General features: G+C 58.7%; 1 protein-coding gene across 10 annotated transcripts in view; it reads right to left on the bottom strand.

Moving 5' to 3' along the window:
- PKNOX2 (PBX/knotted 1 homeobox 2) overlaps positions 1 to 15,174 on the bottom strand; it is a 179,195-nt gene that overhangs the window by 15,882 nt on the left and 148,139 nt on the right. For 7 of the 10 annotated variants that reach the window (XM_055134024.1, XM_055134018.1, XM_055134022.1 and 4 more), the window contains one exon: positions 9,131 to 9,302. The exons of the other annotated variants lie outside the window; for them this stretch is intronic. In XM_055134024.1, coding sequence (XP_054989999.1) covers positions 9,131 to 9,302 — 172 coding nt within the window. The remainder of the gene's footprint in view (positions 1 to 9,130; positions 9,303 to 15,174) is intronic. 10 annotated transcript variants of the gene reach the window in all.

The following is a 15,174-nucleotide window of genomic DNA, read 5'->3' as shown; positions in this document are numbered from 1 at the left end:
TGTAATGTTGCTTCCAGCAGCCCAGACGGAAAACAAATAGCCCAGCTACCCTGCACGGTGAGTAAGGAATGGTGGCACATCCATATCCTGGGCTAGTATTCAGCCACAAAAAGAATGAACGCTGGGTAACACTCGGTGGTCGGGATGGAATTCAAGGGAATCACCACGAGAACAAAGAACCAGAGTCAAAGGGTGATGGACCTGGTGCCAGTTATGGAAGTTTCAATAACAGAATGATAGAGATGAAGGTTGCCAGAGAGAGGGACCAGACTGTCTGTAGCTCAACGACTGCAGAGTTTACATAAGCCCATGATAAAATGGCACAGATGTGCGCGCCCGCAAATGCATGCACCCACACACGCATGCGCACGCACACGCACATGCACGCATACACAAAGTGCACGCAAACACGTACATACATATGCATGCACACACAGACATGTGCAAACACAAATGGACACACGTGTGCACACGCATGCATGCACACGCAAGTGCGTGTACATACATTCGAACACAAAGTGCACATAAACACACACATGCACACACGAGTGCATGCACAGACACATATGCACATAGAGTTGCTGACTGCTGGTTAAGAAGGGCTGTTGTCCTCATGGTCGTGACCAAGGCAACAGGGGATCAGAACTGCTGAGACTGTGGTCACAGCAGATAAACATCATCCAAGAGGAAACCTTAGTTTCCTGAGTTTGTGAAAAGGGGGGGCGTGTGTATGCATGTATATACGTGTGCATGGATGTGTGCACACATGAGAGCATATAAGTTTATCATATATGCACACATATATACAAAATAACCTCCTTCACCTGAGCAATAGTACAGTGAGTAGGGTAGGGCATTTGCCTTGCATACGGCCAACCTAGGTTAGACCCCCGGCATCCCATATGGCCCCCCAAGCACCGCCAGGAGTGAATGCAAAGCCAGGAGTAACCCCTGAGCATCGCTGGGTGTGACCCAAAAGGCAAAAAAAAAACAAACAAACCTCACAAAACCCTTCCCTCCAACCCCTCCTGCTCCTCCTCCCTATTCCCTCTCCCTGGTGAAGGGAGGCCGGGCCAGCAAAGCGACAGGGCTCCGTGCTCACTCCTGAGAGGTGAGGTCCGCTGCCTGCAAGGCAAACGCCTTAACCCCTGCCCCTCCCTGAATCTTCTCTCTGGCCTTTCCTTCTTCTCTTGCTCCTTCCCTTTCTTCTTTCTCCAGCTTTCCTTTATCAGACTACCACCACATTATCCTCACGCCCTGTTCTTAGGTCATATTGGCAAGAGTTTTTCTAAAAGCAAAAGCTCCACATAATGACCACATCCCCCCCTTTTGTCACAAAAAGAGAAAACGGTCATGCAATCTGCAATGATTATGCAGCGAAACGCTGCAATCATTTTTAATCAATATTTTATCTACTCATTTATTTTTAAACCTTCCCGTGAGGTGACGCGCACACATGCACGCACATACGGGGAAGTGCGTGTCTGTTCAGAAGCGGCTAATTGCAGAAAAGGATCGGGAAGCGCAGACAGGACAGGGGAAAGGAAAGTCAAAACTGGACCCCTGGGGCCAGGCTCTGCTGTGGAGCAAACCATGTTTCCGACCCCTTGTGACTCGATCAGGTCTGGGGCTTGGTGCTCGGAGGCTGACCCTGAGCCCTACCCAGCAGAGCGCTGACTCTGTGTAATGGGTTAATGGAGTCAGTGTCGATGGCATTCAGGTGCCGTTCAGAAAAGCAGACGAGCTGTAGGAAACACGGGCAGAGGCTGGGAGTGGGGCCCAGGGCCCCTGAGGTGTCCAGGGCACACCCGGGCACACGGGACACGAGTGCCGCCAGCCTGGGCCCCAGCACCCTCGTTTGTTAGATGTGACAGTCACCACCTTGGACTCAAGCCTCGAGGGGGGGCTGAGGGAGGGTCTTGGCAGAGCCCCGGGGAGCAAACACACTCGGTTCCCGAACCTCCTGCAGCTCTGGAGGCCGCCCCTCCGCTGGCTTTGTCCGGCCACTCGGGACGGCTGCCCGTCCGCTCTCCCGCCGTGGGTCTCAGCAGGCCGACCGCTGCCCAGCCGGCTCTGAGTGTCTGCTCTTGCCGGGGAAAAACCACGGCCTAGGAAGATGAGTTTTCTACACCCATGTCACGCAAAAATGATCCCAAACCTCCCAGAATGGTAACAGTTCCGCCTCGCCCTGAGTGGTGGGTGCATCCTCAAGTCCCGCCCGAAGCTTCCACCCTTCTCCAGATGGCTCCCTCTGAGTCTCCGCCCAGCCCCACACCTGCCTCGCCCAGCCCCGCCCTCCGCCTTGCCCAGCCCCGCCCCCACCTCGCCTCAGCCCCGCCCTCCGCCTTGCCCAGCCCCGCCCCCACCTCGCCTCAGCCCCGCCCCAGCCTTGCCCTGCCCCAGCCCCAGCCCCGCCCCACCCAGCCCCGCCCCCTTGCCCAGCCCCGCCCCCACCTCATCTCAGCCTCGCCCCAGCTTGCCCTGCCCCAGCCCCAGCCCCGCCCCCCGCCTTGCCCAGCCCCACCCCCACCTCAGCCCCACCCTCCCATCCCAGCACCGCCCCAGTCCCAGTCCCACAGGCAAGGGCTCACCTTCCCCCCCACCCCTGCCCTCTCGGACCAGGCCCTGTTTCTGGCCTGGCTGCTGTGGGCAGGAGGTCAGCGAGGCCTCCCTCAGATTTAGGATGATGACAGGATGATGGCAGGACCGGGTGAGCGGTGGACCGGGTCCAGAGAGGGAACTGGGGATTAGCCAACATGCGCTTCCCCCTAGGGTTCTTTTCAAGAAGGGACCAGCCTCCACCAGCGCCCACAGATCCTTTCTTCACACCCACTGCCCATCCCATCAGCTGGTGAGCTGCTTCTCTCTGCGAATCTCATTCAAGTCAAGAGGGACAGGGATATCAGGAATATGTCCCTCCTAAAGGCGAGGAGGGGGCACAGAGGTGAGGAGGTGGGGTACAGAGATGGGGCAGTGGGGTGCAGAGGTGAGAAGGTGGGGTGCAGAGGTGAGGAGGTGGGGTGCAGAGGGGGGAAGTGGGGTGCAGAGGTGGGGCAGTGGGGTGCAGAGGTGAGGAGGTGGGGTACAGAGGTGGGGTAGTGGGGTGCAGAGGTGAGGAGGTGGGTGCAGAGGTGGGGTGGTGGGGTGCAGAGGTGGGTGGTGGGGTGCAGAGGTGAGGAGGTGGGTGCAGAGGTGGGGCAGTGGGGTGCAGAAGTGAGAAGCTGGGGTGCAGAGGTGAGGAGCTGGGGTGCAGAGGTGGGGCGGTGGGGGCAGAGGTGAGGAGGTGGGGTGCAGAGGTGGGGTAGTGGGGTGCAGAGGTGAGGAGGTGGGTGCAGAGGTGGGGCAGTGGGGTGCAGAGGTGAGGAGGTGGGGTGTAGAGGTGGGATAGTGGGGTGCAGAGGTGAGGAGGTGGGTGCAGAGGTGGGGCACACTGATTCCCTTCTCTGTGGGACAGACCCCAATAACTTCCTCATGTGGCTGCCGTGAGAATTAAAGATTGGGGGTGGCTGAGAAAGGGGACTTGGAGGGGCCTCCCACCTGCTGGGGTGGGGGCAGATGACATCCCTCCCACTGCCCCTCCTGTGGGGTCCCAGGGGACTTCCTGGGGGTGGTGTTCCAGGGAGAGATGAAGTGTCTGGAAAGAGCCAGCAGGACGGAGGCTGAGAAGGGAGCACGGGAGGGGCGGCCGTCCGCGCCCCATCACCTGCCGTCACTGTTTCAGTATCAGTCTCTGTGCCGAGACAGGGGGGTTTGCTGCACCTCTGTCCCGCTGGGGTGGGGAAGGCGAGTGTGGGGGCCACTGTCGGGGCTGATCACGCCCAGCCTCCCCCCACACCCTCTGTGCCTCGTCCCTTTCCGTGGCCAGGGCCCAGGAGAGCGTTTCCGTGTCCCTGCCGCCGTCGACAGCCTCCAACCTCTCCGGGACAGACCACAGGCCTGCAGGGGTCCCCCCTTGGAGCTGGCTTTGCGGTCAGACAGCTGTAAGCGGTCCCCCGAGTCACACCCGAGTCTCATTAAAACGTGCCCCATAAATGTTAAAAAATTTACACATAAAAAAATTCCGTGCATGAAACTGGAACCGTACGTTTTACAGCCTCGGTCTGAAATCTTGCATAATATATAAAACCTCGGCCTTGCACTGGGGGCCCGTAAATCAGATCTTATAAAACAAAAAGCTTTTACCTTTCAAAGGGGTTTGGGGAACTTGCAAATTTTACAAACTTTACCCACTGCCAGCCAGACGTTCGGGCTGCAATGTGGGCCTGGGTGAGGTGAGCCCTGGAGGCCAAGGACAGCCCCGGGGGAGCAGAAACCCAGCGGGTGGAAGGCTGAGGCAGGGCGGGGCGGGGGCAGCGAGGGCAGAGAGGGCGCGGGAAAAGGACAGGGTGGAGGAACAGCTGCGGGGACGGAACCTGAGCTCCAGGAGCTGCCGTCGAACCAGCACCCTTGGGCACCAGCCGTGAACACTCCCAGCTCCTGGTCCCCGTCTGTGCTATACACTCGGGACTCTGCCTTCAGTGCTCCCAGATGCACTATGGACTCACGACTCTGCTCCCAGTGCTCCCAGACACACTATGGACTTGTGACTCTGCCCCCAGTGCTCTCCCAGATGCACTATGAACTTGAGACTCTGCCCCCAGTGCTCCCAGATGCACTATGGGCTCGCGACTCTGCCCCCAGTGCTCTCCCAGATGTACTTGGGACTCTTCCCCCAGTGCTTCCCGCCGAGCAGTGTGAGAAAGGCTGGTGAGGGCAGCGGACCATCCCAGATGCCTGCCTTCACTCGCATGCTTTTCTCAGGGGAGTCCGACTGGGAGACAGGGGGCTCCTGTCAGAGATCTGCTCAGAGGAGAGGCGGAGGGTCCCTGCCCGTGGCTGGCCCTGTCACTCAAGGCTGTGTGCAGGCTTTGCACGCCAGTGTCCGGGCTTGGCCCACATCACTGCACGGTCCCTCGGGCGCTGCTGGGAGCCACCTTAGGCGCAGACCCCGGAGTAGCCCCCAGAAGGCAGGCAACCCCCCTCCCCCATCAAGAACACTGGGGATAAAACCCAAAACCCCAAAGGCAAAGGGTGGGGGCAGGGGGCTGGAGAGGAGGGTCCCAGGCTGGGGGAGGTCGGGCCTGGCAAGGGCCCTGGGCGAGACCAAGTTTTGGGGGAGCCCAGTGGGCTGCTGACAGCCCCTCTGTGAAAGTCAACATCCAAGGGCACAGGCGAGCCGCCCTGGCACACACATATATAAAAAATAAATCTCTCAATTATCTCAGCTCATTTGCTTGGGGTCTCTCATTTTATGTCCCTGCTCCGCTGCGCAGTATATCTGTCCGGATAAAGAGTTACAGTCCGCTGGGCTACGTGTGCGGGGTTGTAAAAAATACAGATGCCAAATTAACTGGCTGTGGCACTCGGCAGCTGATTGAGCTGATAATGACGCGATCTGACCTTTTTCTAATTTCTAATTATGTGCATCTCGGCAGGGCTGGTGACATGATTCTTGTTCTAATGACAGCACCCCCCCACCCCCCTGCTGCCGATGGCCTCTTCACGTGCCCCTCCCGGCGTCGGACCCGGACCACAAGGTGGGTGGCAGAGGGCACCGCTTGGCTCCCCAAGTCTAGTTTCACACCAAACCCGGGGCTGAGGTGCCCCTCGGCACTGGGTCGGTGGGGCTTCTGGGCACCGGCAGGAGAAGACTGTGTGGCCCTGCGGCCCTCAGGCGCCCTTGGTCTGCATGCGCAGGGCCCAGGGGTGCGGCTGGGTGAGAGCCAAGCGCAGAGCCTAGGAGCGAGCTTAACTCTGCCACATGTGGACAGTGCTCGGCCAGACCAGCAGGCCTGGGGCTCCTGGCTCCAAGGACCCGCTTCTCTGCTGCTGTCCCGACGCTCTGACCGGCAACACTCACTGGAGCCCTGGGGAGCCGGGCACGGGTCTGGCTCTGCTCTGGCCAGCTGGGGACAACAAGGGGCATGTGCAGGCCAGGGCTGATCCGCCCTCAAACCATGGCCCTGGGGCAACACTCTGCAGTGTCGTAGCCGGGGGTGGGGGGAGGTGGCTGATGGACCCTGTGAAGCCCCGTCAGCTCTGCAGGAAGCTCGGAGCAGACGTCCACAACCCGGGCAACCCCCAAGTCACTTCCGGCTGCTCTGCCACGTGCACGTGTGGGTGGGTGGGGGGCACAGGTGTGTGCGTATGCATGTACATGTATGTGTAGCCTCTTTTCTCCTTCCTTTGGGGCCACGTTTCCTCCTCTAGTGCTCTTGCCCTCTGGGACGCGGGAAGCCGCTAAACTCAGGGTGGGAGAAGTCAGTACCACAATGTGTGGGGAGTGGGGATTGCACAGTCGAGGGAGCCCCCAGAATATGCGGAGACCCATTTCTGGACTACTGAGATGACGCCTGTCCATGCTCCCTCACCCTCAGCAGGACCCCTGCCCCCAAGGCTGGACAGTAAGTTCAGGTCCAGCCATTCTGCCCCCAGGTCAGTCAGGGGCCTGACACACATATATAAAATGTGTGCACCGGCCAGCCTGGTAGGCTCCCTAGGGGGCCCCTTTGGGCCTGGAATACACAGCTAGGAAGCTGGTCTCAGAACCACACCCGGCACCGTGGGAAAGTAATGAGTAGCCCCACCAACTCCCGGTCACGGCCACACAGAACCCATCACACCATGCCCAGTCACGGCCACGCAGAACCCCACCATGCTTAGACTCCATCATGATTAGACTCCGCCATGCTTAGACACAGCCACGCTTAGTCACAGCCATGCGGAACCCCACCATGCTTAGTGACCGAAGATGGCAGCCTTGAAGACTCAACCAGTAATAACCAGTTCTATGACTTCCCTGCTAAGGGCTTTAGAGAGGGAATGTCGAGGGTGCTTAAGGAGCTCAAAGAAACATGGAACAAACAGTTCGTAAAACACAAGAGGATGGGAGAGCAGAAATTAGGAAACAACAAGCAGAAATGACTGAATTTGGTGGGTGACATGAAAATCTCATGGGAAGGCCTCAGCAACTGACAACCAACATCAGTGAACGCCAAGATAGATGAGATGCAGAAAACCTCCAAAGGAAGGCAGAAGATGGGGAAAGACTCAGAATAAATGAACGGTAGACAAGAGAACTCTGGGATGAATTTAAGAGGAACAACATAAAAATCATGAGGGACAGGAAGGCGACCCTCAGGAAGAAGCGACAGTCCAACACACCATTCTGAGGGTCTCCCAGAGCTGGAAGGGGCAGGACGTGTCCTCATCAGAATGAGGAAAGTCATGGAGAGAGAGAGAGAGAGAGAGAGAGAGAGAGAGAGAGAGAGAGAGAGAATGCTGAAAGCACAAGATCAAAGAAAGAAATCACATACACAGGCAGACTGAGAAGATTTACAGCAGATTTATCACACGAGCCCCAAGACAATGGTGGGACATAGTTTAAGAAAACTTAATGAAATGAGCATCTCACCAAGAACACTTTACCCAGCCAGACGCCCATTCAGATCTGAAGGAACAATATGCAACTTCATGGCTACACAACAGCTCAGGACTGTCAGAGACTCAAATATATCTTCACAAGAAGAACTAAAAGGGTTACTCTAAGACACACACCAAACTTCTACAGAAAGATAACCTCCATGACAATAAATTCACTCAATGTCAATGGCCTGAATGCACCAATTAATACACACAGGCAGGATAGATTAGAAAATTGAATCTAACCTGCTGCTTCTTAAAAGAAATACATTTGAACAGGAGGGGCAGACACAGACTCAAATTTAAATGTTGGAAGACAATATTTCAAGCAAACAACTCCCATAAAAAGGCCGGAGTGGCCATACTGGTGTCAGGTAATATCAACTTCAGGATAAAAAAAGTTAAAGACTAAGAGGACCCTTTTTTTTTTCTTGTTGAGTCACACACGGTGAAACACAGGGGTTACTCCTGGCTCTGCACTCAAGAATTGTCCCTGGCGGTGCTCAGGGGACCATATGGGATGCTGGGAATCGAACCCAGGTCAGCGTGTGCAAGGCAAACGCCCTACCTGCTGTGCTATCGCTCCAGCCCCAGAACCGTTTCTTAATGATGAAGGGATGTACATCAGGAAGAACCCAACCTCCTGAACCTATATGCACTGAAAGAGGGACCAGCAAAACAGACTAACAGACTTGAAGAAAGACATTGATAACAGCACAATAATAATTGGCAATTTCAGCACTGCTCTATCACCACTTGATAAATCAACTAGACTAAAACTTAGCAAGGGGGACTGGAGCGATAGCACAGCAAGTAGGGAGTTTGTTTGCCTTGCACGCGGCCAACCCGGGTTTGATTCCCAGCATCCCATATGGTCCCCTGAGCACCGCCAGGAGTAGTTCCTGAGTGCAGAGCCAGGAGTAACCCCTGTGCATTGCCAGGTGTGACCCAAAAAGAAAAAAGAAATTCAGAGGATCAGAGATTACTTGATGCCACGGAACGAGAGAACCTAGAAGAAATGGACAAATTCTTGAACTCCTGTAACCTCCCAAGTCTGGCCCGGGATGATGGGGAGTACCCGAGCAGACTAATCACTGTTGAGGAGACTGGAGTGGTAACCAGAAGTCTTCCCCAAAGCAAACCCCGGGGCCCGGCAGATTCACTGGTGAGCAGTTCCACCCCCCTAAGGAGACCCCTGCCAGGACGGCCCGCACCTCACTGCTACGCGGGGCCCCATGGAGCTCCAACCGACGCGGACCCCAGGCCCCAGCAAGCCGTCAGGTGGGGCCCTGCATCTGAGGCGGGGTGCTGACCTGGGGGACACACTGGTTTGGGGTCCCTGGTCTATGGTCTGGCTCTGCATTTTGGGGTGGGCTCTGTTGCCCCCGCCCCTCCCATGTGACCGGAACTCCAGCCCTTATATAGCGAAGGTGCAACCATGCCTAGTGCCCCTGTCTGCCACGTGGGACCGTGTGCCGAGGGGCGGCCTGTCGCCTGACTTGTCAGGACTGATGCGACTCTCCCTTCCCCCACCTGCCCTGCCACAGGAGCATCCTTGCGGGGGGGGGGGGGGGGAGGGAGGGCACAAGGGGTGGGTCTGACCAGAGAGGGAAGCCAGGAAGGCGTCTGTGGCGTGCGGGGTGGGGGCAGAGGGGCTGAGGGTCTCTACCAGATTGTCCAGCTCCGGGTCATCACTGAAGAAGGGCTTGTGCTCCTGCTCCTGCTGGTGGACGAAGTTCTCGATGTCCACGTCGAAGCTGGCCGAGGTGATGCACTCGGAGCCCTGCGTGGCCTGCTCGCACTTCTCAAACAGCAGCGTCAGGAGCGGGAAGAGGGGGTGCCTGCGGGGACAGCGAGGGCTCAGGCCACGGCGCGCGGGGACTCGCTTTGCGCTTTGCTCAGAGTGGCCGCAGGGGTGGGGAGGGGAGGGGGTCCCGCTCTCGGGCACGGGGAAGCAGCCTCAGGCAGAGCGGAGTCTCGTCTGTCAGGGCCACCTCCTCTGTTCTCGCTCACGGCCTCTGGGCTCCCGCCCTGCCCTCTCCTGGGGGGGTCACTCTTCGTCTTCAGAGCCCCCACAGCACCCACCCACCCACAGAGCCCCACCCACCCAGTGGGTCTGTGCCCCCCCAATCTGCAGCGCCACTGCAGACCCCTGACTACCCGCCCCCCCACCCCCACTGGCGAGCTCCCTGCCCAGAGCCCAGCTGAGAAGCGTGGACATGCATGGACATGCGTGGACGTGCGTGGACATGCGTGGACATGTGTGTGTGCAAACGCGTCTGTTCCCATAAGGGCATGTCCCTAAGTTCTGGGGCATGTATGACCCACCGCGCCCGTGTCCAGTCCCTGGGCTCAGCCCCGCACATCCCCGACTGCTCTGGCTCCTGCCCACAGCGCCTGAAACCAGCCCGTTTCCCACCCAGCCTCGGTGGCTGGCCCAGGAGGGCGTCTGCGGGCCCCAAGCTCCAGGACCTAACCCAGGGGTGTTCATCGATGGGAACCCATCGTTCCCCAGCAGAATAGACGCCCCCGGCCCCAGTGCTGACCCAGAGCCACTATCCACTGGCCATAAGGGGCCCCTGAAATAGGGCTGCTGTGTTCGGCTGCCACATGCATGATTCCGGTTCACCTTAGCGCCAGACTGACGGGCATGAAAGGCTCCTGGCTACCACTGGGGAAGGTTTGCAAAAGGCATGGAAGGAGGAGGAAAACAGCCTGCGTGCCCCTGGCACCATTCTACAACGCTAGAAAATCCTGCCACCCGCAGACACGGGGTTTGTAGGTAAAGGGGTGGGGAGGTCAGAGCCCTGCTCTGGGGTTCTAATAACTTAGCCCAACCGGCACTCAGGGCCACCCGAGGCTGGGGGGGTCCCCGGACACACACTCCCCACCTTGTGGAGAAGTAACATGTCAACAGCTGGACCCGCAGCTGTAGGAGAGGGAGAAGGGACCCGGGTCCCAGGCAGCCCTAAGCTGCTAGAAAGATCTTCCCAGCCCCTACGGGAAGCGGCTGGAGGAACAACGGGTGAAGACAAAGAGGAAAGCTGGGGAAGGGGTTAAAGTCCGGCCTAAGTCTTCATTCGCAGCCACTAATACCGCCGCATATTATAGTCTAATCTAACCTGATCCCAGTTTAATGCGCGCCTCTCCTGGCCCTGAGCGGAATACCAAGGCGAGCCTCGGTGGCTGTAATTGAAGCAGAGCCCTGCAGTGGTCTCGCTGGGGGACATGAAAGGCAAATTCCAGACGGCGTTATGAATCACCGCGCCTTATGAACCTTCCTGCTCTCAGCAGATGCTGCTGCCATTTAAACAGCCACTAGATCAATTAGGAGTGAAAGGCACAAATCGGCGCCGTACAAGGGCGCTAAATTACCAGGAACTAATAATCCGCAGCCCCGGACCAGCTGGTGGGGGCGCAGCCCCCGCCCCAACCTCCAGGCAGCCACCGGTCACCCCGCTTCCTTCCTGGCTGGGGAGCGAGGGAGGGGGAACCGGCTGTGTGCGCTTGCGCGGGCCAGAGTGTGGCTGGGCGGGAGGCAGAGCTGGTGAGGGTGCGGGGTGTCGGCACACGCGTGCACACGGCCGTGTCCCTGGGTCTGTGCTGTGTGCTGAGTGCGTGTGAGTGTGTGTGTTTCTGCATGTGTGTGCACACAGCGGTGCTCCTGGGTCTGTGCTAGGTGTGTGTGTGTGTGTGCATGCACATGGCAGTGTCCCTGGGCTTATGCTGTGTGTCTGTGGGGTGTGCACATACACACTGGCAGCCGCAGTGAATAGAGTGTGCCTACACCTTGTCATGCCTGTTGTGTGTGTGTGAGATGTGTGACACCTCCACTCTCTCATACACACACACATTCACATATGCATAACACCCTCACATACAGTCACACATGCTTACATACTCACTACATACCCTCACACACACTTTCTCAGTGCCCTGCCACACACTTGCACACACACACATGCTCACATACATGCTCACACACACTTTCTCAGACACCCTGTCTCCCACAGATACTTTTACAATGCTCACAAACTTTTTCACATACCTTCTGTCACACACGTTTTCACAATACTTTCACACACTGTCACAACACACTCACACACGTTTTCACACACACATGCTCTCACATACTGTCAAACACTGTCACACACTCCCTAATACACAGTTGCAATGTCACACTTCTTCACATACTCTTTCTTCCCTCTCACACACATGCTTACAGATGTTCTCACATACCCTCTCACAGATTCACACACACACAGTCATACACACCCTCACACACATGTCATAACACTCAAACATGCTCACATACACTTTCTCACATTCAGTCACACACACACTCTCATTACATTTATTCACACACACACACTTTCTCACACATACACTCACAATACACACACTCTCACACGCTCACCCAATTCACACACACTGACATATACTCATACACACATCCATACACTCACAGGGAGACATTTTCACATACACTCACATACTCTCTTTCTCACACACACATACACGCACTCACACACCTGTTCCTCATGAGAAACAGCCTGGCCGTGGGGCTGCCTGAGGCTCTTCCCGCAGACACACCTGCTGGGTCCCCCCAGCACCTCTCCAGTCCCCGGGCCTCTGCTGCGGTCTTCCCGTAGGCAGTGATGAGGGCAGGGACCCGGCGAGCTGGCACCTGCCATCTGGGACGGAGGGTGCCTGCAGGCCCGTGTGGGCTGAGGTGCCAGCTGGGCCTGTCCTCCTTGACCTTCCCCGAGCCTCGGTTTGTCCAGCTGGAAGATGGGCTTCGAGGGGCCTCCCCCCACCAGCTCTCTCCCATGCTCCTCAGACCCTTCAAGGCCGGGGGTGGGGGGCTGCCAAGGGGTGCCAGGGCCCAGGTGGTGCAGAACCAGACAGGCGGGCCGGCACCAGACCTCACTTCCAGAGCGCCGAGGGCGTGTGACCTCCAGGGCCAGCTGCCTTCATGCCAGTCCCGCTCCCACTCCTGGCCCTGCTCCCCGACACGCTACTCCCCCGCCCCCGCACGCTGCCTCCCTCCTGACCGCCCCCTCCACCCCAATCTCTCTTAAGCCGTTCAAAATTTGGAGGAAATAAATCTCACGCACTAATTCAGTGCGAGTTTGAGCCTCGCCAGCGCAGAACAAATAAAAGGAGTGAACCGGCATGACATTTTACGGCAGGAGAGGTCGTTCCCAGCCACTAATAAAAAGGATTTGACACAGACTAATAAAGAGAAATGAATTTCTCTAATGGCCTAATTTAGCACATTCAGCACTGTTCCCGGGAGCTGGGAGGGCGGGCGCAGGGCCCCGGACCCACTCGGGCTGGCAGCAGAAGGCGGGGATGGGGCAACACTTCCCGTGTCCCCGCCCCGCCCCAACTCCCCTCTCCCAGGCACGAGCTGGGGGTCCAGCGGTGCCTGTGAGGACCCCGAGAAATTAAGGCCAGAGCAGCTGAGGGAGGCGACTCCCGAAGGGCTGAGCCTGCCGTCACTGGGGCAATTCCTCCTGACATTCTGGCTTTGCTGTCCACCGGGCGGGCTGGCCTGCAGTGGCCCCTGGGGGCCAGGACACAGGGGGGCCACTGTGCTGGGACACAGGCTGTGGTGTCCGCTGGGCCGGAGTGGACCCTCTCTCCAACTGCAGAAAGGCCTCTCTGGGTGGAGCCCACGCCCCGCTTCTGGGAAGTTTCCGGGGTGGGCACAGTGGGGTCAGCACTGAAGGCGTCCAGTCCCCTGCCCAGGAGCCCGCTGCCCTCTCTGGCTGCCCCTCCGAAGGACCCTGAGGGACTTGAATCTCCTCCAGCCTCTGCTGAGCCCTTTGATGCTCCAGACACAGCAGGATGTGGAGGGGCCGCAAGCAGGAGCCAGAGAGGCTGAGGCGGAGGCCGGGACGGGTGGGGGGACAGGGCCAGGAGGACATGTCATGTGCAGCGGGCAATGGATTCTGACCCAGGGATACCCCCTCCTCCCCCGCGACCTCAGGGCTGTCACCCCGGACCCTGTGGCCAACGGAATCCCCAGCCCCCAGCCCCCTCGGCGCGCCCCTTCCCTGACCCCAGATTCTTCCTTCAGCTGGGTCAGGACAGGGGTCAGCCTCCAGAGTGGTCCCCAGGGGATGGACACACTTCAGAAGATTTGCAGGGAGAGGCCAGCGGGACCAGTGGCCTGGGCGGGACCCCAGGCTCATCAGCCCTGGGGCCCCCAAAACACTGGCAGCTCCAGTGGCCAAGCCCCCCCCCCATCCTAGAAACACAGCCCGGGCTGGCCCCTCGACGCATATTTCTAGTGCCAGGGTCAGAGGTCACTGGGAGCTGGGCGTCAGGGTGGGCACTCTCAAGTCGGCCTCCAGCACCGACCCAGATGCATCCATTGGTCCTGCCATGGGCGGTGGGGGGGCGGGGGGCGCTGCAGTGCCACCAGTCAGGCCCTGCTAGACAGACCCCACGAAAACGGGGTTGTTGGAGGGATGGTTGGGGACCCCCAGACTGCACCAGGCCTCCCTCATCTCCTGGCCATGATTCCTGCGTCCCCTCCTGCCCCACCGAGGCCGCCGAGGACCTGCGCAGAGCTTGGCTCCCTGGACTTCATTCCCAGTTGAGGGCGAGAGGCCGAGGGTCTGTCCCCAACATGCACCAAGGGCCTGCAGGGGGGCTGGGGGCCACTCAGCGAGCGCCTCTGAGCCTCGGCCTTCCCTCACACGAGGTGGGGGGCGCCTCCTCTTGTGGATGCCTCCCATGAGCCCATGTACTGCCCCCTTGGCGGGAAGCAGAACCCAACCCATAGGAGGAGGAGGAGGGGGAGGAGGAAGGGGAGGAGGAGGAGGAGGAGGAGGAAGAGGAGGAGGAGAGGAGGTGGAGGAGGGAGCAGAGAAGAGGAGGAGGAGGAGGAAGAGGTGGAGGAGGAGAAGGGAGGAGGTGGAGGAGGAGGAGGAAGAGGAGGAGGAGGAGGAAAAGGAGGAGGAGGAGGAAGAGGAGAAAGAGGAGATGGAGGAGGAGGAGGAAAAAAAGGAGGAGGAAGAGGAGACCAGCCAGTGTGGAAGAGGAGGAGGAGGAGGAAGAGGAGGAGGAGGAAGAGAAGGAGGAGATGGAGGAGAAGCAGGAGGAGGAGGAAGAGGAAGAGGAGGAGGAAGAGGAGGAGAAGGGAGGAGGAGGAAGAGGAGGAGGAGAAGGAAGGAGGAAGAGGAGGAAGAAGAGTAGGAGGAGGAAGAGGAGGAGGAGGAGGAAAAGGGGGAGGAGGAGAAGGGAGGAGGAGGAAGAGGAAGAGGAGGAGGAAGAGGAGGAGGAGGAGGAAGAAGAGTAGGAGGAGGAAGAGGAGAAGGAGGAGGAAAAGGAAGAGGAGGAGAAGGGAGGAAGAGGAGGAGGAAGAGGAGGAGAAGGGAGGAGGAGGAGGAGGAGGAGGAGGAGGAGAGGGACCATCGTTGCTGCCCCAGGAAGGTGCCATGGCCACCACGTGCTAACGCTGACCTCCGGGTGCTCCCGCCACGCTGCCCCCACCCCGAGCACCCACGGGCCCAGCTCCATGCCGGGCACAGGGCAGGGGAGCAATAGGGGGAGGCTCCAGCTATGCCGGGGTTCCGAGACGAATCCACGTGCGCCCCGGGACTTGGCTCAGCTTCTGCCATCTGGCAGCTTCACGCCGGCGCTGCCGGGAAGGCCCTGGCGTCGCCCCGCCCGGCCGCTCCTCCCGCGGCAGCAGATGGA

Source organism: Sorex araneus, chromosome 3 (assembly GCF_027595985.1).
Source record: "Sorex araneus isolate mSorAra2 chromosome 3, mSorAra2.pri, whole genome shotgun sequence".
Taxonomy (NCBI): domain Eukaryota; kingdom Metazoa; phylum Chordata; class Mammalia; order Eulipotyphla; family Soricidae; genus Sorex; species Sorex araneus.
This window is presented reverse-complemented; position numbering and strand designations above follow the sequence as displayed.